Source organism: Chelonoidis abingdonii, chromosome 8, assembly GCF_003597395.2.
Source record: "Chelonoidis abingdonii isolate Lonesome George chromosome 8, CheloAbing_2.0, whole genome shotgun sequence".
Taxonomy (NCBI): domain Eukaryota; kingdom Metazoa; phylum Chordata; order Testudines; family Testudinidae; genus Chelonoidis; species Chelonoidis abingdonii.
In genome coordinates this window covers 48,991,303-49,019,236 of record NC_133776.1, presented here as the reverse complement: position 1 = coordinate 49,019,236, position 27,934 = coordinate 48,991,303, and the positions used below count along the sequence as shown (strand labels likewise).

The following is a 27,934-nucleotide window of genomic DNA, read 5'->3' as shown; positions in this document are numbered from 1 at the left end:
CAAAAAACAGAAGTATATTTTATTGTCTAAAGTGGGCAGCAGTACAACAAGTATTTGATCTGTACAAAGGACACAACAGAACAAATTTAAATAGAGTCAGGAGGGGAAAAGTCCCAGGATTCACAATCCTCAGACAACATTTTATATCAGAAGCTGGACAAACGATTTAAAGATACACTAAAAAACAACGTTAAAAAATTTCAAGGTCTCCAAAGAGTCTATGGGTGCAGATCTCTTAGCAGAGATCAAGGAGTATTCTGTGAAGGGTCACAATGGCATCTTATTGCCTTCAATGCTGATTTTCACTGCATGGGCTGATCTGCTTTTTTTCCTGATATCTGTGAACTTTCGCATCTGTTTGTCCAGTCGACTTACCCCTTTCTTAGAGGTGCCTTGGTACTGAAAAAAAATAAAACTTAAAATTACCACTGAAAAAAACAGAAGCAAGCCCAGAGATTCAAGGAAGATGAAGCATGCATTGTTAAGTCTTCCAGCACCTGTTGCCCTGCAATGAGGGTTCTGATGAAGTTCCAGAAAAATTCCAACAGGTTTTTTGGGACAGAAGAATCCCACAAGTATATGCACTACAAACACACACAGCACACAATAAAAGCTTTCAGAAGAAAGAAAATAAAGTGACCATTTCATTGTCCACATTCTAGCTAAATGCACAATAGTTAGAATAGTTCTTAGAAACTGCATTAAACATAATCTAGTGCAGGGGTTCTCACAACAAAATTTTAGGTGGCCTCAGAGTGCGGCCACCAACTCTTGCTGGTGGTCGCATTGACAATTTCTCCTAAAATACTTAATTAAGTTTAGGAAAAATAAATAAATATGCACATATACATGTCCAAATCTTTGTAATTTATTTATGTAGGGTTTTTTTTTGGCAGACTCAATAACACAAATAATGTACAGTGGTCCCTATCCTTAGTGGACCGATACAGAATAGAAACACAAATAAGGTGCTTTGCCTGTTTGGTGTTTTTTTTTTCTTCTTTAAGACTTGCTAGCTAGTAAGTCTGCTTTTCTGAAAAGTGATATTTGTTAATATCACTTTTCACAGCAGACTGGGGGACAAATTAAATCCTGGATGGGGAGGTAGGTAAGGAGGCAGGAGGGCCAGGGTGGACTGAATGGGGGGGGGGTGGAGGAGGCAGGGGGTCAGTCCAGGCCTGCAGACCTGCTGCACAAGTGGGGGCAGCGGGAGCTAGGGGCAACGTGGGGGTGGGGTGGGTGAGAGCCTGGGGCCAGAGCCCAAAACCCTGCAGCTGGGGGACAGTCTGCTGACCACTCACCACCCCAGGGCTGAAGCCCAAAGCCCAAGCTCATCACCCCCAGAAAGGGGGGGGAGGGGAAAAACGCCCACTGGTCACCTGGCTTCTACAGTATTTGTGGCTCCAGGAGGGGGCTGGGAACACCACCTGCTAGTGACCCTGGGGGAGGGGTCGCTGCTTTGCCCCCCACCAACCACCATCCAGGAGGCTGTGACCACAAGAAAAGCCCCTGGTGGCCACATTTGAGAAACGCTGATCTAGTGCCAGAAGAACAACTTCATCACAGCTTCATAAACTGCAGGTTTCTTGCTGGTGGCTGATGTGAGGACATGACCATACTTGGTGATGTTAATTGGTCAACTGAAAGTGATTCTACAGGTCACCGTAATAGGCACCAACAAGACTGGAGAATACTGGGAAATGTAAGCGGAAAGGAGAAAAAATGCCTGAGAAAAACTGGCCGCAAAGTATTACTATTACAGGTATGCTTGCATTTCATTTCTGTATTTTGGCTATTTGCAACCGGAAGGCTGAGATGCAGCAGCAGGTAAGTTATGTTGCAGAGACAAAGTGCAAAGGCTCTGCAGAACAGTACAACAGCAAGACAGCAGGGCCCTTCCAGTCAGTAAGCAATATTTCCTTGAGAAGATGAGCATTCAGACTCTATCCCAACACAACGTGCAATGATGATAAATTATGGAGACTCAGGTAAAGAAAAGGGTTTGGGAGATTGGATAGAAACATCTCTTCAGAGGCTCAGCTTTTACTTATTGGGAATCCAAATGGTACCCAGTCCATAATCAGATTCAGACCATTAGTAAGTTAGCAGCTCTCCAACACCTGGATCCAGACAGACATTGTATTCACAATACAGAGAGAAAACTGATTCCTGACTGGAATTATATGCAGGGTTTCTCTGCTTTTTCATTTATTTTCTACAACAATTTATAAAAAAAATGAAATATGAAGCTGAAGAGTGGCAGGGATATTCTAGCATTATTTGCACTATCCTTTCTAGCCATCAATTTCTGTCATCCCCGCTCAAAGACCTGGATATAGAAACTAAGTAGTCAAAAGAACTTCTGGTTAATATTTACTATTTGTTCTCTCTCCACCTCAGATTCTCAGCAGAGGATCAGCCTTCCTCCAGTCCCCAGAATACACTCTTGCCTTATACTGTCACTTACTCCTTAAGGCCTTGCAACACAAACAACTTTCTAAGCCAAAAAGGGTTGAAAGGTTTCTTCTTTTAGATCCTGTTCATACTACTAAAAACTCAGCCACAGAGGCTATTATGAAGTGACGAGGTACTAAATTAAGGGCTAAGAATGCTCGTTCTGTGTCATTTCCTAGGTGACTGTTTCAATTAAATTGGAGGCCCTAATTAAAATATAAACATGTTTTACAACGTTACACCTGCTCATCTCAGATTACTCAAAGGTGGCTTCCTTTGATATTTTACCAAAGATATTTTTATGGGCGCGTATTTTAAATGATACCTGCCATCAGGGCATGCGGAAGCTGTAGTGGCAGGATCATGGCAGAAGTTATGTGCTACATCAGATTATTTTCTGAATCAATTTGCACAACTGTAGGTCACAGTACAGACATTACAGAGTTTAAAAGAGACGAGCTGCCTACGTGCAGGTTAGTGAATTCACACTACTTCCACTGAATGTACAGATTGCCAACTGAAGCACATGCACTGTTCATACCTCCCTTAAAAAGATACCTCTAAAACTTGAGGAAGGCAGAGTGTCAGGGCTACAGGGGCATCCTGTTGCCTTCAATGCTGAATTTGATGGCCCGATGCACTTTGCTGAGTCGTTTCTGTTCAGCAAATCGTCTCTTGTGCTTTTCCAAGCGACTAATACCTTTTTTAATACTCCCAGGCTAGGAACAATATCTCAATTAATGAAAGGAAGGAAAAATTATGACAGCAGAATCTAATGATCTCTCTTTCCTCTTTCATTTTGTTTGCCATATGAAGATACGGACATCTCTACGAATTAATCTGTACAAGATAAATGGATGAACCAAGGTGGAATGCATAGGCCACATTTAGTGGCAGAATGTTAATACTTACCAAGTGTTTGATTTCTCATAACTCTGGGAAAGCCAACAGGAAGGCCATGATACTAAAACTTGGAAGTGGGTAAGAGGAGTTATAAGTAAGAGACTTCTTTGACTCCAAGATGGTCTAGAGCAATGGGTTTTCAGTCAGAGCCTTAACCTTGATATAAATAGCTTGTTCCTCTGTGTCAGTTATTGATTTTCATTTGATCTTATATGGAGATAAGGAACCATTTAATAGGATTTATAGACGCCACTTATGAGCAGGACTTATGGTCCTTAGACTACAATAGACATAACAGTAAAGTGGTGCCCAAGGGCCAATGGCACCTGAAATAATATAGCAGTGATTAAAGGATCAACTGATTCTCAGTCTTAACCACAGGGTTTCTAGATATAGGATCAGCATAAGAGATTAATTTCTTCCCTTTGCTCTGTCGCTTACCCTGGAAGATTCCATTTCCACATTCCACTTGGGTCTGACCACATAATCCTTGTTGGAGGGCATTGGAACCCTTGCACGAGCACAAAATCCAGGATCACCAGGCCTAAGAGCTCTGAGGGAACAAAAGAAAGTCTGTATGTTAAATAGATCACTCTCACACAGAAAGATATACAATCAATTCAATCCCTTCAATCAGCTGTATTTTCTGACACCTTTAAAAACACAAAGTACCACCACTTCAAGCATCTGCGTTTCCATTACAAACAGAAAACAAACAGCTGCAGTGAAGAGCCTACGGACAGTCTTGTCATCATTGCTAGGATGTTGTGAAAAAAGAGAACTTACTTTTCTTCTCCAGTTAACACCTTCTCCAGGTCTCTGCGAGGGGTCTGACCACCACAACTGTACAGACAAAGCAGAATGTTACAGCTGCAGACAAATACAGGGTTTCCTCCATAGGATAAAGACCGCCTATCACAGCAGCCTTTCCCCTACGTATTCAAAATATCTGATGTTGCTCTGGAGCTGCATCTATAAACTACACAATAAAATAAAAACCCACCACATTAAAATAAGATCCACCAGCTCAGACAGAACACAAACCAACCTAAAGGAGTGCTACAAGGGCAAACCCCATAACTCTTGGGCAAATGCACTCCAAATAAAAAGGGACCAAGTCTATTTAAAAAAGAGGCTTCACAGATACAAAAAGTATGCAGAACAAAGGAGGCCAAAACCATAAACAAGAGTAAATGCAAAAACAAGTGGTGGCTTGCGACTTAGGCTGACCCATCTGCCAGATGATGACAAAGCAAGAAGTAATTACTCAACTTCTTAGAGCCAAGATTATGGATAGCAATATTTACCAATACTAAGTGCTTCAACTATATCCTTTAGCACACTGGCACTCAGTCCAGATCATGGAGAGCAGGCATAACCAACACCACTGCCACTCTCAAGGAACCGGAGCAACTACCTGTGTGAATTTCAAGTAAAGAGTGCTATAGCAGCACATTAGAGGAATTAACCTGCACCGGATTCCTGGTTGTGATAGCAGCAACAGAACAATATGTCTGTCTGTCTCAGAAAAAGAGTAGATTTTCTGGATAGATTAAAATAACAGCGACTTGACTACCATCACACATGGGGCTTCACGCTGAGAGAGCAGTTAGGAGGGCCCCAATTTAGAAAGGAAAATCTCAGTTCATTATCCAGTGTAGAAAATCTTGCAACATATTTTAAATTGGACACGGGTAAAGACAACAGCAATCTACCAATGGAAAAGGATTGCTTAGAGGAAGCCTGCAGGTTTCCCATAACACTTTATTAGCAAGTTATCTGATCTACCATATTGGTCAAGTTTCCTAAACAGAGTCTCAGATTCACAACATTCTTTGTTTGTCCATATTTGTAACTCATACCTGCTCAATCGCCTTCGCTGAGGCATCTGTTCCAAATCCCTCTGCTCCCTTTCCTCCCTTGTCATTCCTTTGTAGTTTGAGGTAAGGCCAAAGATGGGTCGAGACCATTCATCTGTAAAAAGAAACATTTCAATGCAGAAACAGTATCACTGGGCACATACGTTTTACTTGAAGCGAACTTCAATGGATCTAAATGCAACTTGCAACAGCTTAAAGCTAGTGTTTGTGCTGCTTGTCTTTTAAACTAATAGGGTTTTAACCACTTTTAGTGTCTCATATATGTCAGAATGAGGTGACTTCTAAAACCCAACCTATTGGATTATAAAGTGAGTTCTTGCCCATCAATAGAGCTTTGGAAGAAGCATTTAGCGTCATGAGTGTCAAGGAATTACAACATGTCATAGCAGATGTGGTTTCAGATAATTAAGGCTAAGATTTTGTCATGGATATTTTTAGCAAAAAAGTCACAGACAGGTCATGGGCAATAAAGAAATATTCATGGAAACTGTGACCTGTCCCAGACTCACTAAAAATATCCATGATAAAATGGGAAGGAGCTTGGCAGCTGCGAGGTGGTGGGGAGCTGCGAGGGTCCCCCTACCCTGCTGGCCAGAAAGCTGAGGAGGTCCCCCTGTCCTGCTGGCTGGAGATATGCGGGGGTCCCTCGCTGTCCATGGTGGCTTGGAGGCCCACTACCTCAGGTGGTGGGAGTGCCTCACAGCTCCTTGCCACTGCGGGAGGAAGCGGGACCCTGCAGCTCCCAGCTGCCAAAGCAGAAGTCATGGAGGTCTTTGGAAGTCATGGATTCCGTGACTTCCAGCAACCACCTTGGCAAAATCGTAGCCTTAAAGATAATGTATACCTGTTGTGCTCCATACAGACTACAACTTGCAGTCCTTCAGTTTTTATAAAAAAACAAAGAACTAAATGTAACACTTCTCGTCAGAGATTTGAACATGTAAAGCAATGTTACACAGATTAATCTATGATCATATAGATTCTCTTATATCACCAGTGCAATTTGCTCTACATAGAACAGAAAATCAGTGTGTGGAAGAAACAGAGGTTAAACATTAAAATGAGACCTCTGTGAGCAGACACGGTGTGGTAGGGGGAGGTTTACATACTGATTAGCTTCCCTGCCATGTCCTTGTTGGGTCTTGACTCCTTGGGGTGCTTGTATAGGTACATCACAGCTCGTCCAATTCCACTGTGCTTCAGGGTCTCTTGGCTCACACTAGGCAGCTGGAGGAGAGAAAAATACTCAGTAAACCATGAATGACATCTGATCTTACTTGTGCCAGATATTAACAGTTAGCTGCACAAAACTGAAAGCAGAGTATGTATTTTGTTACTAACTTGCTATCGTCATCAAAGCTACAAAAACACTCCAGAGACCCTTTTTAATCAAACAGCTGTACTGGAATTGCAGTCTACCCCTATCTGGCTCTGAAGCAATAGTTTGTTGATAATGACAAAAAGATCTCTCGGTGGGTTGTTCCTTTCAGTTTTACAGCCAGGGATTAGCATAATTACTTGTTTAATACAGTAAATAAGGGAAAAATTAAAACAGTGATCAGGATTAAAGAATTGAAGTTTCCTAGTTGCCCAAGCTTTGTTCAGTCAGATGACATTTGTATGAGACAGGAAAAGCCTCTTAAAGCAAACTCAACATTTGTTTCAGAGTTTGATCCTCCATATGCCTCACCACTATGGTCAGTTGATAGCACCATCCATACTGCATCTCACTACTACCTGCACATGCCATTTCCTGAAACGTACGTTCTGAGTTAAAAGTTCATAAAGGCTCATCACTTTAAGGCTGCGAGTCTGTCACGGAGGTCTGGGAAGTGCAGCAGCCGATCCGCCTGGTCTGTGGCGTCCACCCTGCCAGCAGCAGCCGGAGTTTGGGGGGGAGGGGTTCAGGGTGGGGGCATGTGAAGGAGTGAGGGCTTGGGGTGGCGCTTACCTCAGGAGGCTCCCCAAAAGTGGTGACATGTACCTCCCTCAGCTCCTAGGAGGAGGTGCAGCCAGCCAAGCGGCTCTGTGTGCTGCCTCCATCTGCAGGCACTGCCCCCACAGATCCCACTGGCTGCGGTTCCCAGGCAATGGAAGCTGTGGAGCGAGTGGCTGGGGTGGTGACAGCACGCAGAGACCCCCAAGCCATGCTTCTGCCTAGGGGTTTGCAGGGACATGCTGGCCACTTTTGGGAGCCCCGCAGCGCCAGGTAGGGAGCCTGCGAGTCCTCTCCCGTCCTCCACAGCAGCAGCAGGGGTCCCAGGCTACATGCCCCCAGGCCGCCCCCTGCCCCAGAGCACCCAAGTTTTAGTCAGGGGTATACAGTACAAATCATTGACAGGTCACGAGCCATTAATTTTTGTCTACTGTCCATGACCTATCCATGACTTTTACTAAAAATACCCATGACTAAAACATAGCCTTACTCATCACTAATGAACAGATTCAGCATGCAGGATGCAAGTCAGACCAAGGCAAACAGCTAGGCACCAGCTTCTAACCTCTTGCAGGATCTTCAAGAGCTCCTCACGTATCTTTAGTGCTGGTAGACTCCGATCTGGAAGAGGGGAAAGCCACTCTTTGATGGCCGACATCACACCACTGTCAATGAAAGTTTCCTTAAGGTCCTGTCTGGAAAGTTTAGAATAAAGGAAGGTCAGCGTTTCACGAACAGCTATGTCCCACTTCAGAGACCTGGTTAATGCAAGCTCTAAAAACCACCTAGTCCTCTTGCTGCACAGACACATCCACTTACAAGACTTGGGCCTTGCTCTTGGTTTCTCCACAACAGACATTATTCTGTAGTGGCTCCCAAATACAGAGAAAGTGACTCCGTCAATCTCTTACTCCAAAACTTATGACATAAGCCAGTGGTTCTCAACTGGGGTCCAGGGTCCAGTGGGCGGGCTGCAAGCTAGTTTCAAGGGGCCTGCCAAGCAAGGCTGGCATTAGACTTGCTGGGGCCCATGGCAGAAAGATGAAGCCCTGCCATATGGGGCTGAAGGCCAGCCATTACTTCACAGCATGTGGTTTCTATATACTGTATCCTCAGCATGGCAACACATTTTAATTCATTTCAAGATAAGGGATCTTTTTTTTTTTAAATTATCTTTCTGAGAAGCCACCCATTGTAGCTAGAACAGAAAGGAATCAGATTTTTTTTAGCACACACTCAGCACCAGAGGGTTAATATCTGTGGCCTTCCCAGTATTCCCCCAGGAGAATAAGTAATTAAGAGACTCAAACACTTACTTTTTAAGGTGCATAACTACAGTTGGCAGCAAAGTTAGCTTTTTTAGTGCCAGTTTCTTTTGTGTATTCAGCTGTCTATCTTCCTGTGGGGAGTTCATGAAGAGAGAATTTCAAAATAATTATTTCAAAAGAAGAGAAGAGTAGCAATAAACTGCAACTCTTCAGACAGTCATAGCAAAATGATTTGTATTCTCTTACAGGAGAATGGCTATCTGGGAAACGACATTAACCCTTGAAGGAGGACAATTCACTAATTGAGATGTACCCAAACTCCAGTTGTGAAGCAACTCTTGCCTTCATGTGGCCCTAAAACCTGCTTAAAGATAGATTTCTCTAAGAAGTCTCAAACTTAGTCAATCAACTTTTTCCTTAAAACATGGTAAATTGGAAAGGGGAAATTCCCAGTAATATTATTCACTTTTTCTGCTTCAGTTCTATTGTAATTCCAGAACCTAATTTAGAGTTTTGTAAAAAGTTCTGCCCATTATATATGGGGAGCCAATCTACAGAGCTATTTAATAAAAGACACAAAAAACCTACTCAAATATATATAAAATGTAAGTATCAAGGCCACAGAAAACGTAAGACAACACATGCGTTCTACGTAAAATGCATGCAAAGAACTAATTTAACCTAGAAGTTTTGGGCAAAGCACAACACATTGTATTACTAATTTACCACCACCCAGATTGTGCTTGGGTACTTCAAAAAACAAATAGAAAGACGTGGTCCCAGTTCCAAAGGGCTTATTATCACAGGCTTTGATCCTAAAAAGACTTGTGGCAAGGGCCTGACTTTACAGATGCAAAGAAATCCCATTACAGTCAACAGACCTGCGCCTTGATCACCTCATGTTAACTAGTACAACAACTTCCTTTCCTGTCTCCTTTTCTCAAGACTATCCAACATGCTGGAACTGAAAATCTTTTTCTTCCCAGTGTTCCAACATTATCACTCCATTTGAGACACTTCACTGGCATCTTGTCCTTAACATCAAGGCTCTACACAGCTTTCTTCTATATTTAATTTCTCATCTCCCATACTTTTCCCTCTCACAATGTCTGCACTTCCTGTTTCTTTCAGTCTCACTTTCTCAATGCGATTCACTGCCTTTTCTGCTATCTAGCCTGGAAAAGTTTGCTCCTTCTCATGCTTCAAACGACCTAATTCCTTCCTTAAAACTTCTTTGGGTTACCTTTACAACCTCTACACTACATACTCTCCCTAGCGTATGTCCTTACATAGATACTCAGAGCCAAAAAAGGCAACAAAAATACACTAAATATGCATAATCTGCTTTCCTTGAGAAGGCATGCTCTGCCATCAGTTGTTCCTTTCCCATAATTCTGTTGTCTTGTCATCATCTACCATGGCGTGCTGATATAAGCAATGCTGAAGATAATCTAAAGACGGTTTCTTTCCCAAGAAGCTTGTTTAGAAGAGCAAACACAAATGGTGCTATATATTCAAGTAATGTTATAATAAAATTAACATAGATTGAAACTTGAGAAATACATTCTGGGTATCCAAGGTAGCTGACATAAAAAAACAAGTAAATATACAAAACTCTAGACATAACTGGTTTAACAAAGTTTAGACCATAAGCACCGGTTTTATTCTCATTTTCAACAGCAGAAAACTTTGAAATTCAGATAAGTGAATGGATTCTTTGATGCAATAGGGAATTATTTGGATATTTGAAATTTTCAGCTATTTGCAGTGTACTACAACTGAACACAACATTGCGTCTTATATTATGCTGAAAACAATTACTTTCCCAGCGAGCACAAAGGGAACTTAACCAATATTCCTGCCACATGAGAAAACTCACCTCTGCAGCTTCATTCATTTTAACAATCATAGCACTGACTACATCATCTGCATCACTAATAAATGTCCCACCATCACGGTTTCGTCTGCGCTTGCCACTCATGCTCTTCTTCCTTTGTAGCATCATCTCAAAATCTGACATGAAGTCCATACTGAAATGCAAGAAAAGGGTTTACTGAAAGTCTGATAAGGAATCTTCCCCCTTTCATTTTTCTCTCTGCAGGTAATGGCTTTTGCACACTTTTATAATGCAATCCATCCAAAGATCTCCAAGTGCTCTACAAACACTGAGCAAGCCTCATTACATCCTTGTGAGGTAAACAATATCCCTATTAGACAGTGTGAAAAACTGGCAGAGAAAGAGGCTAAGTGATTTCCATGGTCTCACAGAAATCTTTGTCAAAACTGGACTAGCTTTGTTCTTCTGAAATACAGTTTTCCACTAAACTTATGTATATTTCTCTCTCAAACTCCCAAGGAAAGGAGATATTATAAAAATTGTACTGTATTCTATGGGTTTGTGAACTTGGTAAGGTTACATTTAGCAGGGTTTCTCACAGGATGGGCAAACAAAGATTGCGAGTGGTAAGCCATCCAGCACAGACAAAATCTACAGTAAGAACCTTCTGATTGTTGAAACAACCAAAGAACATACACATACAAAGTCCAGAGTTCAAATCTGCTAAGAATACAAGTGAAAGTAGGAAACTTAATTTAGCCCCTACCACACATTTGTGTCAGTCTTCCCAAGACACTTCACAGCTCTATTGGCCACTTTTGATCAGAAGCTGCCCAGGACTGAACTAATGTAAGTGATATAGAACTGGATTCCTGTGAATTGTGGAAAGGCTACACTGGAGAGATGTGTATAGTAGATCCTTTATCCTATGCACTGGTTTATAATCTGGAAATAAATCTGATTTTTCTCATCTGCCCATAGCAGCAGTATGAAACTGACAAGGATCCATTTCACTTTGCTGTACTTGTAGGGGAAAGGCTCTATGCTGAAGCAGCTGCAACACAGATGTGGTGCTCTGTTACTAGACGAGCAATATGCAAAAGCATAGGAAGGAAGAGGAAACGCACTGATTGTATCTCCTTCCACACCTCATCACCTGCATTAGCAGAATATCACACCTATGCCTCCAATGTTCCTACATGTAGCACTTCACCAGTGGGCCAACAAAAATGGAGAATGAACTGATTAGATGTCAGTTTCATTCAACTTCTGATGGGGCATTATCATCCTCAGGAATAGTACAGGTGGTTTGCTAAGAGCTCAGAAGTCACTGACAAAACCAGGTTAGAAAAAGAAAAGAAAGAGGAGCTGATTTGGTGGCCCAGTGGCAGAACATGTTACTTGAAAATGGTCCCTTGCCTTTCTAAGCCAGCAGGCAGCCCACTCAGCCTCTGAGGATCCCTGTCACATGAAATCATGTGCTGGATGGTGGGAAGGGGGATATACAGTTGTCTGAGAGAAAATAAAATGAACCCCTTTCCATGTCTTCACACGGACTTACTGTTTCCCTCTTTTGATGTTGTCATCAGAGTCTGAATCATCTGCTGTCTCTTTCATCTCTGCCTCGGCTTTCTCTTCTTCCAAATCCTCCTGGTTAAAACCCTGGTGGTATAGACAGTGCAAGTAAATATGAGGAGCTATTTTTGTATATTTACTCACAACTTCTCAATTTACACAATACATGCACTATCTTTTTACTATTCTCTTCTTCATGCTATTCTCTAAACCCAGGCCAACACTCTTCTCATCTACAACAAGAATTCTTACACAGACAGTACTCTCCAAGCAGCAAGACAAGACCATCTAATTCATGAACTGCCTCAATGAATCTGACACAGACTCAGGGCTTGTCTACACATGAAAGTTATTCTGGAACAAGGTAAAGTGTGAATTTAAAGTGGAACAGCTGTTCTGGATTAACACTACATACAGACAAGCTTCTAAAACAATGGTTAGCTATCATGCTAGCCAATGCTGTCTCATTGTTTCCTTGTGCTCCCACATTGGTCTATCTGTATCCACTTGATGACTCTTGGCTTATACTTATGACTGTAAACTCCTTTAGGCAAGGACTGTCTTTTTGTTCTATTTATGCAGCACATAGCACAATGGGGTCTGGTTCATGACTAGGGCTCCTAAAATACAAGTTAATAACAACAAAACTGAACCAGATCCATTGTCCAGGGGTTTACACACTTACTGTAAATTCCTCCTCCTCTTCATCACCAGACTCACCAAATATATCTGCAATCAGGTTCCTGCAAAAGTAATAGTAATATACTTATATTCTCCATGTCTAACAGATAACCCAAGAATAATATGACAATGACTAGAACAATCTTTACTGGGCAATTACTAATGTAACTGTGGAATTATCTGAAATGTACAAAGAACTAACGTGATTTTCCTATGGACATTCATACTGTTATTGGGACTCATCCCTTTTCATTGGAGGCAAACCTCACTGTTCATTACCCTATAAGAATTCACATTTAGCAAGAAACTTACTTACTCTTGTTCATTTCCTGATTCACTGTCACTCCCAAAAAGATCCTTCTCTTCTTTTTTCTTTCCAGCACTGTCCTTGCTCTCCTCCTCTTCCTCACTATCTGATGCTACAGCATTCTTCTTTCTTTTGTCAGATTTCTCTGATGCATCGCTATCAGATTCTTCCACATCTGAGATGACGCGCCCTTTCTTTGCAGCTTCTAACACACAGGAACATATTACAGGACACATAGTGACAAAGTTGTCTCAATTACAAGTGGTCCTCCCAACTAGCTACACTGTGGCAAGAAAAACTACAAGACAAAGGAGAGAAATGGAAACTGCCCAATTCTTTTTTGACAGCAATCTCTTAACTGAGATTTTTTGTGCAGACAGTGGCATTCCTAACCATGTCACCACTGATACTAATTTTTAAAACATAACCTTCACTAAAAATTATTTATACACTCCTGCACGTCTTCTCTAAAGGGAGACTGTCATCTTGAAATCTAGCCAATTCAATAAAGTGATTTTAGATGCTACACTTAACCTAGAGCCCCACTGACAATTTTTGTAGTTTTACCATCATTTTCCTATTTTCAAAATTTTGTTTCTCTCTCCCGTTGTGTGAAAAAGAGGAGAAACTGTCTATACAAGGATAACAGTGAAAGTGACTTTATTCAAAGTGCTGTCAAATGCATGAGGTGAACATATTGCAAAAAAACCCGAAAAAACTTCTCTAATCTCTTATAGTTCTAATAAACTTATGTTACTTGTAAATTAGAAATAAAAAATTAAGAGAACAGTACAATTTTTAGCAGATGATCCTTTTGAGTGCAGTTATCTAAAAATTATAGTGTGGAGTTTCATATTTATGGTCTCTCATTTAATCCTATGTGAAAGCTACTTAATTTTCAAGGAAAAAAAATTCTTCTGCAAGTCTTAAACACTCAGTTTGGAGTCTAGAAGTCAAGTTGGATTCTCTCTCACTCGAGTAACACCAACAATAAAAATTCTGTAACAGGAACTTAATGAACAGTTCTGTTGAAGCACAAGCCATTATGGAATCTAGTTCATTCTCCTATAGCTGTAACAACTCTGCAGGGGGTAATATAAATTAGTTTACCAAGCAATTACTAATGCAACTGTAGGAATATCTGAAAAATATTTAAGAACTGAAGTTCATACTGCAGACATTCACACTGCTATTGGGACTCATTCTTTCATTTGAAGCAAACCTCACTATTCATTACCATATGGGAACTCACATTTACAGAAGTTCTTACTCTTGTTCATTCCCTGATTCACTGTCACTCCCAAATAGATAGCAGTAAAAACTTGTTTTAGGCAATAGTTAAATACAATTCTAAATACATATAGGGAGCAGACCTTTGGTAAGAAGGTGCTGTTTTTACAAAGCCACTTTTCAGGGCAGAATCATTCTTGAAGAAAGCGTATGAAAAAATATCAGCTGAGATACTGCTTAGTGGTTCATAGATTAGTTGGCTACATACATCAAGAAAAAGAGTTGCTGCCACTTAACAACTGCTCCTATATAGAACAGGGTTTCCAGAGAGAACAATCTGAAGACAGGGCACTATCAATCCCAGGAAGTTAGCTACATCGAATTCCTACGGGAAAGATGGACACTGAGAATAAATATTCAAAAGACATCTGAGTAACTTCACACTGTTAACAACAATAGCAGGCTGGACTTCTCTTTTATCTGGGGATCTCAAACAATGAAGTATAGTTAATAAAGAGGTGGGAAAAGAAAATCTGATAGAATGAACTTTTCCAGCAACGGTTTGGAAGCATTTAGTATATACCTTCCTGCTCCAAGATATGTAGCCACAACTTATCAGTTATTAGTTTAAATTATTATTTAAACCAAAATTTGATCCTTGGAGAAAGAGCTAGTTATCCATTATACAACTGTTTCTTGTATAGTTAGTATTTCCTTACGTGTTTTCTCATCATCCTCGCTGTCAGAAAAGACTGCTGCTTTCCTCTTGACTGCCTTGTCCTCATCTCTCTCCTCGTCTTCATCACTGTCTGTTATTTTCCGTCTCTTAGGACCTTCCTCCTCACTGTCAGACGCATGAAATCCTTCTCCTGCCTGCTCGCTATCTGAATGCCGAGAGTCATTCTGCATTGCCTCTTTCCCATTCCCTCCGTCACTGTCATCAGACTCTATTTTTTGTTTGCATCTGGGAACATCTTCGATCTCAGAGTCACTTGCAGGATGTTTCTGAGGTTCTTCGTTCTCAGAATCACTAGCATGAACTTTTTGGGGCTCTTCATTTTCAGAATCACTGGCTGCATGTTTCGAGAGATCCTCATTTTCAGAATCACTGGCTGCACGTTTCGAGAGATCCTCATTTTCAGAATCACTGGCTGCACGTTTCGAGAGATCCTCATTTTCAGAATCACTAGCTGCATGTTTTGTCGGTTCCTCATTTTCAGAGTCACTAGCATGACCTTTTTGATGTTCCTCATTTTCCGATTCACTATGCAGATTCTTATGGGGATCCTCATTTTCAGAATCGCTATTGTGAACTTTTTGAGGTTCTTCATTTTCCGAGTCACTTGCATGGTGATTTAAGGCATCCTCATTTTCAGAGTCACTCATATGATGAATTGGATGGTCCTCGATATCAGAATCACTGTCTTTGTCCCCATGAGTCCCTTCATTTTCTGAATCACTGGCATTGTGATTCGGAGGGTCCTCATTTTCAGAATCACTATCTTTTTGCCTTGGGGTGTCTTCATTTTCAGAGTCTGTCATGTGATGGCCTCTAGTTTGGCCACCATCTTCTCCATCACTTTGTTCATTCTGGAAAAGAAAAATAATCCCAAACAAACTAAGTTAAGCAGCGCAGTAACACAACGAATAACTTTCCATTTGCTTAAGTGTGGCAATCTGAAAACATTTTAAAACACAGAAATAAACAGACTATTATATCATAGCGCTCCATCATCAAATTATTCAAAGTGATGAAAACATTAAAAGACGATCCCCATGAGAATTCTGTCCACTTCACTGTCCAATCATCTGTTTAGGCCAAGATTTACGAAAATAGTGACTTTGAATACCAAGCCTGAGACACCTTAAGGGGCCCGATTGTCAGAGGATGCATACACAGCACTTTCAGAAAATCAGGCTCGTAAGGTGTTTCAGTTTGGGCTCCCAAACACTGAGCCATCCAAAAACCACAAATTACTTTTGAAAATCTTGGCCTTAAGATTGTAAACTCCCAAAGAAGGGATTGTGTTGTTTGTATGGAATATATTCCATATTAAGATAACATGTACAGCTACTGTTATTCTTTATATTATAACATATTGCAAAGGGGGAAAAAATGGGTTTGTGCCTTGTTCTTTAGGCCTTGTCTACACTATGGGGGGAGACTGATCTAAGTCATGCAACTTCAGCTACATGAATAACGTAGCTGAAGTTGACGTACTTAGATTTACCGCGAGATCCACACTAAGCAATGTCAACTGGAGACGCTCTCCCAATGACTCCCCTTGCGTTTCTCATTCAAGTGGCATACAGGAGTCAATAGGAGAGCAACTGCCGGTCGATTTAGCATGTCTAGACATGCTAAATCAAAGGCAGATGCATTGATCATCCCGCTTCAAACCCCTGGTAAGTGCAGACAAGCCCTTAGAATGTACAAAGGCAGCCTGAATTTTACTTTATTTTTAATCCTGCTTGCTGTGTTATATTAGAAATTCAGGTATTGTCTGCTCTGGAGAACTATGACTGGAAATCTATTGAACTGATATCAAGAGGGTGAAAGCTTAACAATAGAGAAGAAGAGATTTTTAATCAAACTTAACAGAGGTTTCTGTTTATTTTTATTAACGTGTTCAATGACTAATGAACATTTTTGGGAAAGGACATCTTTTTTAAAAGATTCCACACCTCTGCCCTTTCAATGAAGCAGTGAGCTAACAATATGTCTCCTCAGATACCCAGAAGATCACTTAGCAAAAAAACAAAGAAGATCAAAGCTGACATTATTGATACTTAACTTAAGAAGTAAAACAAACCATTTTTAAACCAATCCTACCAGGTCTTTTGTATGTCACAAATAAATGAAAAATGTCACAAGCCCAATTTTTACAAAAAACTTTTGAATATGAATGCTGGTAACAAGGTCTAACATTTTAATTTATCCTGGATGGAAAAAGGAAGTTTATATAATCCATTCTCCCACCAGGATAAAACTGAATATTACATTTTTCTGTTAAAAAAAACAAACATCATCATCATCCATTACTTCAGATTTCAGAATAGCAGCCGTGTTGGTCTGTCTCCGCAAAAAGAACAGGACTACTCGTGGCACCTTAGAGACTAACAAATTTATTTCAGCATGCTGAAATAAATTTGTTAGTCTCTAAGGTGCCACAAGTACTCCTGGCCTTTTCATTACTTCAGAGAAACTTTTCAGACTTGCATCCCCTAGATACTATCCAATTCAATAGTTCAGCATTGCAAATGTCCAATGTCAGAATAAGCCTGTCCTCCTCCCAAACAGAGAATATAGCACAGTAGAAAGAACTGAGTTATTTCACAGCACTGATTCAAGTGGGACATCTCCACTTCTCACTAAGTTTTTTCTCTTGCCTAGTCTAAACTTTTTCTTCCTTATCTTTAGACTCCATGCTCTACCATCTTTGCAAAATTACTAACTTCTTTCGTTTATTTACCATGAACACGTTTATAGACATATCTCTCCCCATGTCTTCACTTGGCCATAAGTTTAACTCTCTTGGGAAGCTGCATTCCTTATTCACCTATTTCTTCTACATGCGTATCTCCCTATAATTGAGAATGGCATACAATATTTCAGATGCATTCACACCAGAGCTAAACTGAAGAGCACTGTTAATTTCCAGTTTTACTTAAAATTCTCTCATGTACATACACTTGAAATTTGATCATGATTTTAGCAACTGCTGTCTCCAGAATCATGATAGCTAAAAAAGCAATGCTGTTTACTATTCAGTCTTAGTTGCCAGATTTTATGTGATGCATTCATCTCTAACTAGCAGTCCAAAGATATTACCTGCTAAATTCCACCACTGCTGTAGACATAAGGAAGCAGCAAGATAGTATCAGAACTACATGATGCTAAAGCATGCATGTGACCAAATTTATCTTCAAAATGTTACTTGTGTAAAATCTCTCAGCAGCACCACAAAAGCAAGTTAATATTTTCTCTTGTTTGGTTCTCTCTCCCTGTAACATTGGAGGCCATTTGAATCTCATGATGATAAAGTTAGTAGTCTAAGTAGTTCCCACTTTCTATGTTCATAAGAAACTACAGTGCCACAATTAGAGAATATATTAATTTTAAGAAAAAAAGTAAACAAAAAATTATAAAGGTAGGAAAAGTCCTCCAGCAGCATGGGGCCAGTAGTTCTGCTTGACCATAGTACTAACCACCTCCCACAAGTCACTGCGGGTTACCTCTGGAACTAGCTAATCATAACATTGATTCTCTTCCCCTTCACTGCAAGGTATCTCCTAAGTAATGTACTAGGAACATGTCAAGTACATCTATAGATTATTGCTGCATTTGACGTGCTTTCTCTCAACATATTATTGAAGAGAGCTACAATCAAGAAGAAAGCTGCAGCTGAGGAAAAGAAAGGTCAAGAATGCCTGTGGCAGTCAACGCTGTAATCAAGAATGTCAGGATGGAATCTACAGAGTGAATGCTGGTCAGCGCTGTAGGTGGGGAGGATTAGAGGAACTTCTGGTCACCTTCTGGTAGAAGAGCCTTGTACCTTCCCACTCACTCTCCTCAAGTTATTTTTCTAATTTAATTTCATTGAACTGTATATCATGAAACCAGGAACTGTTCATGATGCCAGTAGTAGCATGAGATTTTGCTGGGAAGGGAAAGAGCAGCAGAGGTACAAACATTAATGTTTAAGTCCTTTATCTCACAACCTGCCAGGGCTGGAAACTCTTTGGGGGATATGTAATGAGAAAGTAAAACAATTTGATCCCCAGGTCAATAGCGTTGACTGCAGGCTATTGGTTTGTCTTTCAGAATACACTAGAAAGAACTTGAGAACTGGGTATTCATATTAGTTGGTAAGAAATCAAAGCAGGACAATCGCACACATTAATAGCGTATTTTAGAAATCACACCGCTATAACAAATTATAGCAATCTCAGCAGCATTAATATATGTTGCATCCTATGGAAACAACTTATCTCTCTAAGCCTATGACAGACTGACAGTAAGCGTCAGGTCAGCCCTGAAAATGAAGAGGAGCTAACATCCTGTTTAGCCTGTATGATGTTTAGTGCAGGAATTGTCTTTAATTTTGTTTGTTGAGTGCCCAGCAACATAGAGCCTCACTCAATCCTGATTAAGGTCTCAGGGTCCTACCTTACTACAAATAAATAACAAGCACTCTAAAGACTTGTTTCAGAGAATACAATAGAAAATACACAGGTAACTGTATCAGCTGAAAAGTGTTTATGAATAATACAGTTTAGGAAAGTCTGTCTTGGAGTACAGAGTTTGTGTGTGTAACATTAAGAATGTGACTTTGCAGAGATTATTTTAGTTAAATGACTAAATATGATGAACTAGAAAATGAAGCAAGGAAGAAGCTTGGTATCTAAGCCTTATGAGACAGTCAGTTATTTTACTAGTTCGTCTCTAAAAATTTGTTCAGTAGAAATTATGCAACACATGTGCATTTAATATCAGAAGTTTTCTATTTTTCTTTTCCAAATACTTAGTTCAAAGAAAAGATCAGACAATGTCAATGATAATAGGTCTCAGAAAGCTGTCTCCCACTCTATTTTGGCTCTAATTTCTTTGCTTTCTTTTCTTCCTCCTCTTTATCTATGAACTTTTTACTTGAGATGTCCTTAATTATCTTTTTTTAACTGAAAGAATTCAATAACAGCAGACTTTAGTACAGTACAATGTAACAAATATATTAAAATCAAATTTATAGTTTTAATTCTCTATGTAAAACATTAACAAATTAGTAAATAGGTTATTGGATCAATGTATAACGTTAAAAAGTTAGCCACTCAGTATGATCTCATGAATTATTATATCAAAGGTTATATAATCATCAAATGGTGATCTGACAATTAATTTTGATTTAAAAATCCAAGGTAAATAAGAAAATATTTTCCATAAAATCCTAGAACCCCAATTCTGCAACTGAATATGCAGGGACGGATCCTTATACCCACAGGGCCTCACTGCAGTCAATAAGGCTCCAGATGGGCCTGGTCACAGAATTTGGCCCCTAAATCATACCAACACTGTAAATTTGATTTAATATGCATTACTGTACTAAAACTGTGTGTTATCTAATTCTATTTAGCTAAAACAAAACTGATAAGGACATCAAAGAAAACATTTATAGATAAAGTGGCATGGGGGAATGAAAGCCAGGAAAGAATTATAGAAAGAACCCCTCCACCCCCCGACATACCTGAGACCCACAATCCTAAGACCTACATAAATAAATCCTCAAGAGCCCTCTTTCTTTAAGTTAAGAACCCGGAAAAGAAATTTGAAAATTTAAAAAAGTTTTAAAAGTTAGTTTTAAAAAAATCTAATTGAATTCTAATTTAGAGACGAAATAGTAATTAAAAAGACTTATCTGATTAGGCTCTCTCAAAGGTTTTATTACCCTTGAATGTCATTCTTCCCACATTTTCCTATGAAGAAAATAAGAGGACATAAGAAAACAAATTCAGAAAGGAGAATACGGTGAAACACTGCAAGTCATTCCTTTTGGGGGGCGATTCTAGTGTGTTATAATTTGAACTACATCTCTAATCTTGACTTGTAGGAAATCTGGAAATTACTGTACCTTGAGACTTGGCATGCAAAATTAACACTTTTTAAAATATATTTGTCATTTTTAAGATTACCCAAATATCTTTAAAATCTAGTGTTAGGAATCTTGTTTGAAATTAACTGGACTGATTATTTTATCCATTTTCAAATACAGGGGAGTCTCCTAGCAAGCCAGAGCGTACCTACCCCTGACATCAGTGTCACAAATTGGTTGATCGTTATCGACTTGTTGATCCTAGAGGATCCCCCTGTCAATCATGTTCTCTGGCAGCACGATGCGACTGCTGCTGAGGAAGACTCCCTGCCTACCCTGGCCCCATGCTGCACCCAGAAATGGCTAGTGCAGCCCTGTGGCCCCCAGAGGGCAGGCATCTCCCTCTGTGCACTGCTCCTGCCTGCAAGTATTGCTCCCACAGCTCCCATTGGCTGGGAGAGCCACAGGGGTGGTGCTTGCAGAGAGGGGCAGTGCATGGAGCCACATGCCCGCCCCTTTCGGGAGCGGCATGGGGCTGAGGTAGGCAGGGAGCCTGCCTTAGTCTTGCTGCACCCACCATTGACCGGGAGCTGCCAGAGATAAGTGCTGCCCCGTGGGAGGCCGCACCCTAACTCCCATCCCTGAGGTACATCCCAGAGCCACCACCTCATACCCTATCCTGCACCCCGAGCTCCCTCCTGCACCCTGAACCCCATCCTGACCCCTCTTCCAGAGCCAGCACCCCAAACCCCTTCCTGCACCCCAACACTCTGCCCCAGCCTGGAGCCCCCTCCTGCACTCAAACTCCCTCCCAGAGCCCGCACCCTGCATCCCCTCCTGCACCCCAACCCCCTACCTCAGGCTCAGCCCAGAGCCCCCTCCCACACTGCAAACCCCTTGGCTCCAGTCCAGAGCCCGCACCCTCCGCCCCAGCCCGGTGAAAGTGAATGAGGGTGAGGGAGAGTGAGCGATGGGTGTGGGGGAATGGATGGGGCTTTGGGGAAGGGGTGGTGACTCAGGGGAAGGGGCGGGGTAGATCCTGGGTTTCCCTTAGATTCCAAAAGTGATCTTGGGCATCAAAAGGTTGGAGATCACTGCCTTACATACTACATATGCCTGACATACTGCCATGCACATGTACAACAAGATCACTTAAGAGTGATGATAGCTCCCTAATGTTAGTATTCTCATATGTGAAAAAAGTATCTGTCAATGCAAAGGACAGTCTGAAAGCAAATGCGTGTGTATTTAAACCAGATCTCAAATGACCATAAATGCAGTATGTAACACTAATGCCCCACAAGACTATACAAGAGTATACATACAGCAGTATACATACAACCCTCATACATCAGATGAAATGCTAATGGCCCCAAGGCTCCAATGTTACCTGCCCTGATCAGACTGGCAATTCTTTTGTTTTGCAATTCCTGCCACAGTCTGAAACTATTAATTCCCTAAAATACTACCAGATCTTCATCCTGCACCTACTGAAGCTGTTCCTCTGAGACCCTATCATCTCACTTATGCTAAGAAAATTGCTCTGACACAGGGCCACCCTTCAAGCTTCCCCACTACCACAGAAGACATCCCTGATCACCTCCATTGACCATTTCTGATCTGGCTTCTTCTACTGCAAGCACTGACTCTCCCCCCCCACCCCCGCCCCCATATACAGGGCATTCTAAATTTAAAATGTGAACTTTAGTAAATTAAAAAAATTAGATTTCATGTTGTTAATAAAAAATACTTTGTTCTATTTTCTCTTTCCAACATTTGGGGTTTGAATAAAATAAAGTACACGAATAGCTCTTTTGCGAGAATAAAATAGGCTTGCATGCTAAGCTATATAAGAGTGAAATGTTACAGTGTATCACATTAAGTATTTAAACAGTTTGTAACACATAATACACATCCAGAGACATCCACATCACCTAGGGTCAACCTGGAACACAGAACCAACTTACACAAGAAAGTTATTGTACACAAGCATATATCCAAATTGTAATTAAGGCATTTCACAATGAGTGTAAATAGGCCTTTGCCACATCACTGACTAGGAAAAGAATTTCATAGGCCCAGATTATACCATCTCATGAAGGAAGCAATAGGAAGGTGAGAAAACTTTGCAAAGAAATCCTTATTGAGATTCCTTCATAAATGTCCCGTCAGGTGGTGAGGAGAGGTGAAAGGGTGGGGAAATCCTCTACAGCCCATGGAAAACTTGCTTTTTAATCTGGCAGATCCCATGGGAAGTGCATGAAAGTGCTGCATCCCTGCAACAGTTCTGGCAGTGCTTCCCTCTCCACATCCCACTCCCAAACTCCAGTCATAGTACATTGAGTCTACCCCACCCCACTCCTGGGCCAGCCCGACTCTATCTCCTTTCCTAATATGGATTCCAGACCACATCAGGAGCCATCCGTACCATGAACTGCAAAAGAGGCACCTGTACTCTTCCCATAGAGTTGTTGACATAGAAAAACATCACCACATACCCAAAATAGTGAAGATGTATTTTCCCCACACCCTTTCTGTAACTTAATTGATCAGGAGGGTTGATGTGTTTGTTCTGGGATTTTTTTTCCCCCCAAAAATTTACTCCTGTACTGAAAAACTTCAGCATAAACATGCAAAATTTTATGCTGAGCTACAAATCCCTGAAAAACAGCATTTATCATTTCAAATATATTGGAAATTATTTGCAGCTATGTTAATGTATTGCAATATCTGTAAGGATATTTATAAAGCATCCTTGCAAAACTATCATGAAACTTTTACTCCTAGGGGAATTCTGCGCCAGTGCACACGTGCAGAATTCATGTCGCCCACAGATTTCTTTTCTTCTCTTCAGAAAATGATAAGGAAGCTAAAAGAGTGGTTACAAGTCTCTTACAAGCAGCACAGGCACATTTTGGGCATCTGGAGCAGCCAGTGGAGAGGTAAATCACTGCTGGGTGTGGGGGAGGAGGAGGATAAAGAAAGGACTCGCACTGGAGATGCTCTACCCTGCACCAGGTTCAACTGCTAGTCCCGACTGGGCTGGAAGAGGAAAAGACTCTCTCTTCCCCTGCAAGGAGCAGCCGGGGCAGTGTCACACCCACCTCTAGAAACTTTCCGGCTGCAGGAAGCTCTGCACCCCTTCCCCTCGCTTCCTGCTCACATTCCTCCTCAGCCGAAGGAGGAGGGGTCACTATATGGGGAGCTGCTCCCCCATCCACCCAAGCCCAGTGCATCCAGAACCCCTCCCACCCCCCACTGAGCCTCAGCTGCCCATATCCAGAACTCCCCCACCGAGCCCCACCCACTCTGCATCTGGACCCCCACCCCTACACCCAGGCCACCTCTTGCTGAGGCCCCCCCCTCAGCCTCCACCCTGAACCTGTATCACCCCAACAAGGCCCCCGCACCTAGACCTCCACCCCACAAAGCCCACTCCCCCAGCACCGGGACCCCATGCATTCCCCTACACCTAGACCACCTTGTTGAGACCCAGCCACCTTCACCTGGATCTCCTGCAGAGTCCCATTTCACCTGCACCCAGAACCCCCCACCAAACCCCCATGCATCCAGACCACCTACCGAGTCGCCTGCACCCATACTGCCCCACAAAGAACTCTCTAGCTCCATACCTGGATCCCCCCACACTAAGCACCTCCACACTTGGAGCCTGCTGGGCTGAGCCTGCTTGCCCCACACCTTGATCATGGGCCAGAGCTGGGTGTGCGTGTAAGACTGTCCCTCTCTCTTACTATCTTGGTGCACCTGGCATGGAGGGGCAGGGCCCCAGGGTGTTTCTGGGTTAGGCCCGGCCTTTGTGCTGTGGCAGGGTTGGATGCAGCCTCACTGCCAAGTCCATATCCTGGGGAGGGGAGGGCAGGGCTGCAAGGTGATCTCCCACCTCTGTGCAGCCAGTGGCCTGAGCTTCCCACTGCCATGCTGGAGCCTCCACATTTATTTGACAAATAAAACATGAAGAATGTTTAAATATTGTGTGCAGATTTTTTTTTTGTTGTTGTTCCAGAATTCCCTTAGGAGTTAACTTTACCAGCTAAAGCACAGAATCTGTTATTTTATCATGATAAGAAAACTATTATCCTACTCACTTGTCAAAAAATTACATCCCCTGGCTCTCTAGGCAAGTAAATTTTGCAAGACTACTCTAAGGGTCTGGTTTAAGGAACCCAATATAAAATTAATCTCCATTAAGAGTAAGGCCCTCTCTCATTTAAACTCAGGCTAACGAAAGACATACTTGGTTTGATCAAATAAAAGTATTTCACTGGTACCTCTGAATGATGCCCTAAGCTTTCATTGTCTGATCCAGAATGCTGACCGTTTACATCATCTTCAACGTCAGACCCTGAATCTCGCTCATCTTGTACTGGGGTGGCTCCACCATCATCTACACCAAATTAAAAAAAAAAAAAAGTAAGACTCAATAACATTTTTCAATATCTATATAATATGAGCATTTTGACATTTCAGCAAATCAGAGAGCCAACAGGCATGACTCACAACCAAAACTTCCAGTTCCAGTATTAAAACAATAGACACAGTTAAAAGACAGAAAAAGACATCAGCAAGTAGTGGATTTCAGAGCATAAAACCAGAAGCCACAGTATGCTACCAGTTAAATGACAAAAGAATAAAGTTTGCTGCTTTTATAACAGCTCCTTTATAGGTTGCGATTCCCATCATCTACATTCTTAAAATGAATCACTTAAGATTATCTCCAGAACAAAATTTATCAAGAAAATCCGAGGTAGAGGCAAATTTGCCACTGTGATCCTCACTACTCTCAAAGACACAGGCAATAGAAACTTACAGAACATCAATGCGACCAACAGGCTCCTATGATCATCAATATACTATGTGTATCATAAAATCAATCACTTCATATTCAATCACACTTAAGTAGACCTGTCACAGATCTAATGATGTTAATTACTTGCATGCTTTAGGGCTTGTCTGCATAGTTTTTGTACTACTATAAAAACTTCTATTAAGAAACAGATGTAGTTAAAATGGTGGAACTCCCATGATCAGGACCCAATCAGCCCATATGACATCCACAGGGCCATCCACGTAGTATATATATTGTGTGGATGTGGCCTACATATAACACAGAGAGCTGCATATGGTAAAAGCCCACAATGGTAAATAGGTTGAGAACCACAGTATGCATATGCATATATACCCCACAATGGTAAACAGATTGAGAACCACAGTTATACTATATACACCAGTAGCTGCAGCCACACTAGAGAGTTGTACCATACAAGAACTGCACAAAAGTGGCATGTAGTCAAGCCCTCAGCCATGGCTGTCTTAACAGCCAAAAAGAGTAAATTCTTCCATCGTTATCAGCACAATCGAATTACTTTAACACAATTTCAAAGTCACCTTAATACTTATTAATATGCAGGCTAACACATTTGAAAACAAGTCAGCTGGTTGTGCTGTATCCTAAAGAGGAGTCTAGGATAACACAGCCACCTAACAAAACTTCAAACATGTTGGCCTACATCTTAGGTCCCATCTACACTAGGAAAAGGGTGTCTTTTTTAAAATGCAATAGTTAATATATTTTAAGAGTCTAGCGCAGATAGGACAAGCTGTAGTTTTAACAAGTATTGGTTCACCTCAACCAACTAACATGTTAGAACTACAACTTGCCCTGACTGCTCTAGGATTTTAAAACATATTAGCTATCATCTTTTAGAAGCACCCCCATTTTTCCATGGCAGACATGCTATTAATGAGAATAAAGAGGAATTTTAACTATGTGAAAATAACCTGATCGAGCTGACATTTGAAAACCACGTTTTGCTCACCAAACCAGGACCTTAAATCATCTGAGCTGATCATGCTATAGCCCCTACGCTTCATCTAGTCTAAGATTTGAGATGTTAAGCATGTTAGCCAACAGGGCTAATTAATAAGTCTTAAAAATCTGTTGCGGACAAGGCTTAAGCTAAACTAGTCAAGTTAAAACCTAGTACCTAGCATCTGTTAAAATGTGCTTATGTCAACATTAAATCCTAGCTTAGGCAAAACCTCTTGCTAGCTCAACTGAGTCAACCTGGTTGAAGATGACATCCTCAACAACCTAGACAATCTACAATAATTCACCAGCCAATGTGATGCAGGCACCATTTTGAGGCTAAGATATCTTTAAAGACAGTTGTGGAGGTTCTATTAGGTCAGAAACATCTACATGTAAAAACAAATGGGATACTCTGTTTAGAAAAAACTTTTATTTGTAGGGCTGGGGGACAGAAAGCTTAATGACCTGATTCTCAGAGATCCTGAGCTTCCATAACTCCTCCTGATTTAAAAATGGTAGGCGATAGTAATGAGAACTTGCAATCAAAAGTCAAAGAGATTACCATGTCATCTCTCAACTACATGCTTAATTTGTCTCACTAATACTGGTCAAAACCAAGCCTGTCCTTTTCCAAACAGTAATAAACAATCCGTCACAACTCTGCCTATCACCCACGCAGCTCAGACCAAGACAGACCTGTTGCCGCCCAGCCCAGCCCCCTGGCACCACCTCCCAAAGACAGCCCCGTCGGCCTCCAGCCTTTCACCCGTTCTCTCCTGGCCAAAACAGCCCCACTCAGCACCCAAGTTTTCACCTAGTTGCCCACCAAGGACAACCCTGTTAGCAGCCAGGATGTCACCCAGCTCGCTGCCCCCAGGAGAGCCCCCACATCAACCTCCAGCCTGTCTCCCAGCTGCCCCCGAGCCAGCCTGTCAGGGGGGCAGAGCCACGAGCGCACTCCCAGGACGTGTCGTCCCCTATAGCCCACTCCCCTCTCCCTGGCTCAGGCGACCCCGCGCTAGGCCCCCAGACAGGCCGTGCGGAGACAGGAGTCCAGCCCTCAGGTCGGACGGGCCTGGCGGCGCTGCCCGGGAAAGGGGATGAGAATCTCTCCCTTGCAGGAGCTGCCCCGGGCCCAGCAGCCGCCCGCGCTACCGGCCACCCCCCAGAACGGTGTCTCCCGCCCCGCACCTGACTGGTCCCCGCCGTAATACTCTGCCTCCATCGCGGGCCTCCGGCCCCCGCCTCCCTCTCAGGGCTCGCAGGCTGCTGGTGGAGGGGGCGGGGCAGGGCCCCGACTCCGGGGCTTGGTACTGGGGACCTGCCGCTCCGACCCCCGCGCCGCGTACAATCAAATCCCCTACTCTTCCTGCTGTCGCGGGCCCAAAATGGCGCCTCCCCCGCACCCTCACGGACCGGTCGCGCGCATGCGCTGCACCGGTCAGA

General features: G+C 42.0%; 2 protein-coding genes across 5 annotated transcripts in view; both read right to left on the bottom strand.

Annotated features, from left to right (window-relative positions):
• On the bottom strand, positions 1-27,924 carry IWS1 (interacts with SUPT6H, CTD assembly factor 1). Of its 2 annotated transcripts, none has more exons than XM_032764755.2 (14): positions 27,680-27,924; positions 24,948-25,063; positions 14,791-15,661; positions 12,851-13,046; positions 12,539-12,596; positions 11,840-11,940; positions 10,321-10,471; positions 8,490-8,572; positions 7,739-7,868; positions 6,347-6,464; positions 5,220-5,331; positions 4,144-4,200; positions 3,799-3,910; positions 1-399 (listed from the first exon to the last, which is right to left on the bottom strand). In XM_032764755.2, exons 1-14 carry the CDS (start codon positions 27,711-27,713, stop codon positions 268-270), a joined length of 2,271 nt encoding a protein of 756 aa, XP_032620646.1. In that variant the 5' UTR covers positions 27,714-27,924; the 3' UTR covers positions 1-267. The 2 variants fall into 2 exon arrangements, with proteins under 2 accessions (XP_032620646.1, XP_032620647.1); XM_032764756.2 differs by lacking the exon at positions 1-399 and adding an exon at positions 994-3,173.
• Positions 1-27,934, bottom strand: part of LIMS2 (LIM zinc finger domain containing 2) — a 317,098-nt gene that overhangs the window by 126,211 nt on the left and 162,953 nt on the right. The window lies entirely within an intron of this gene.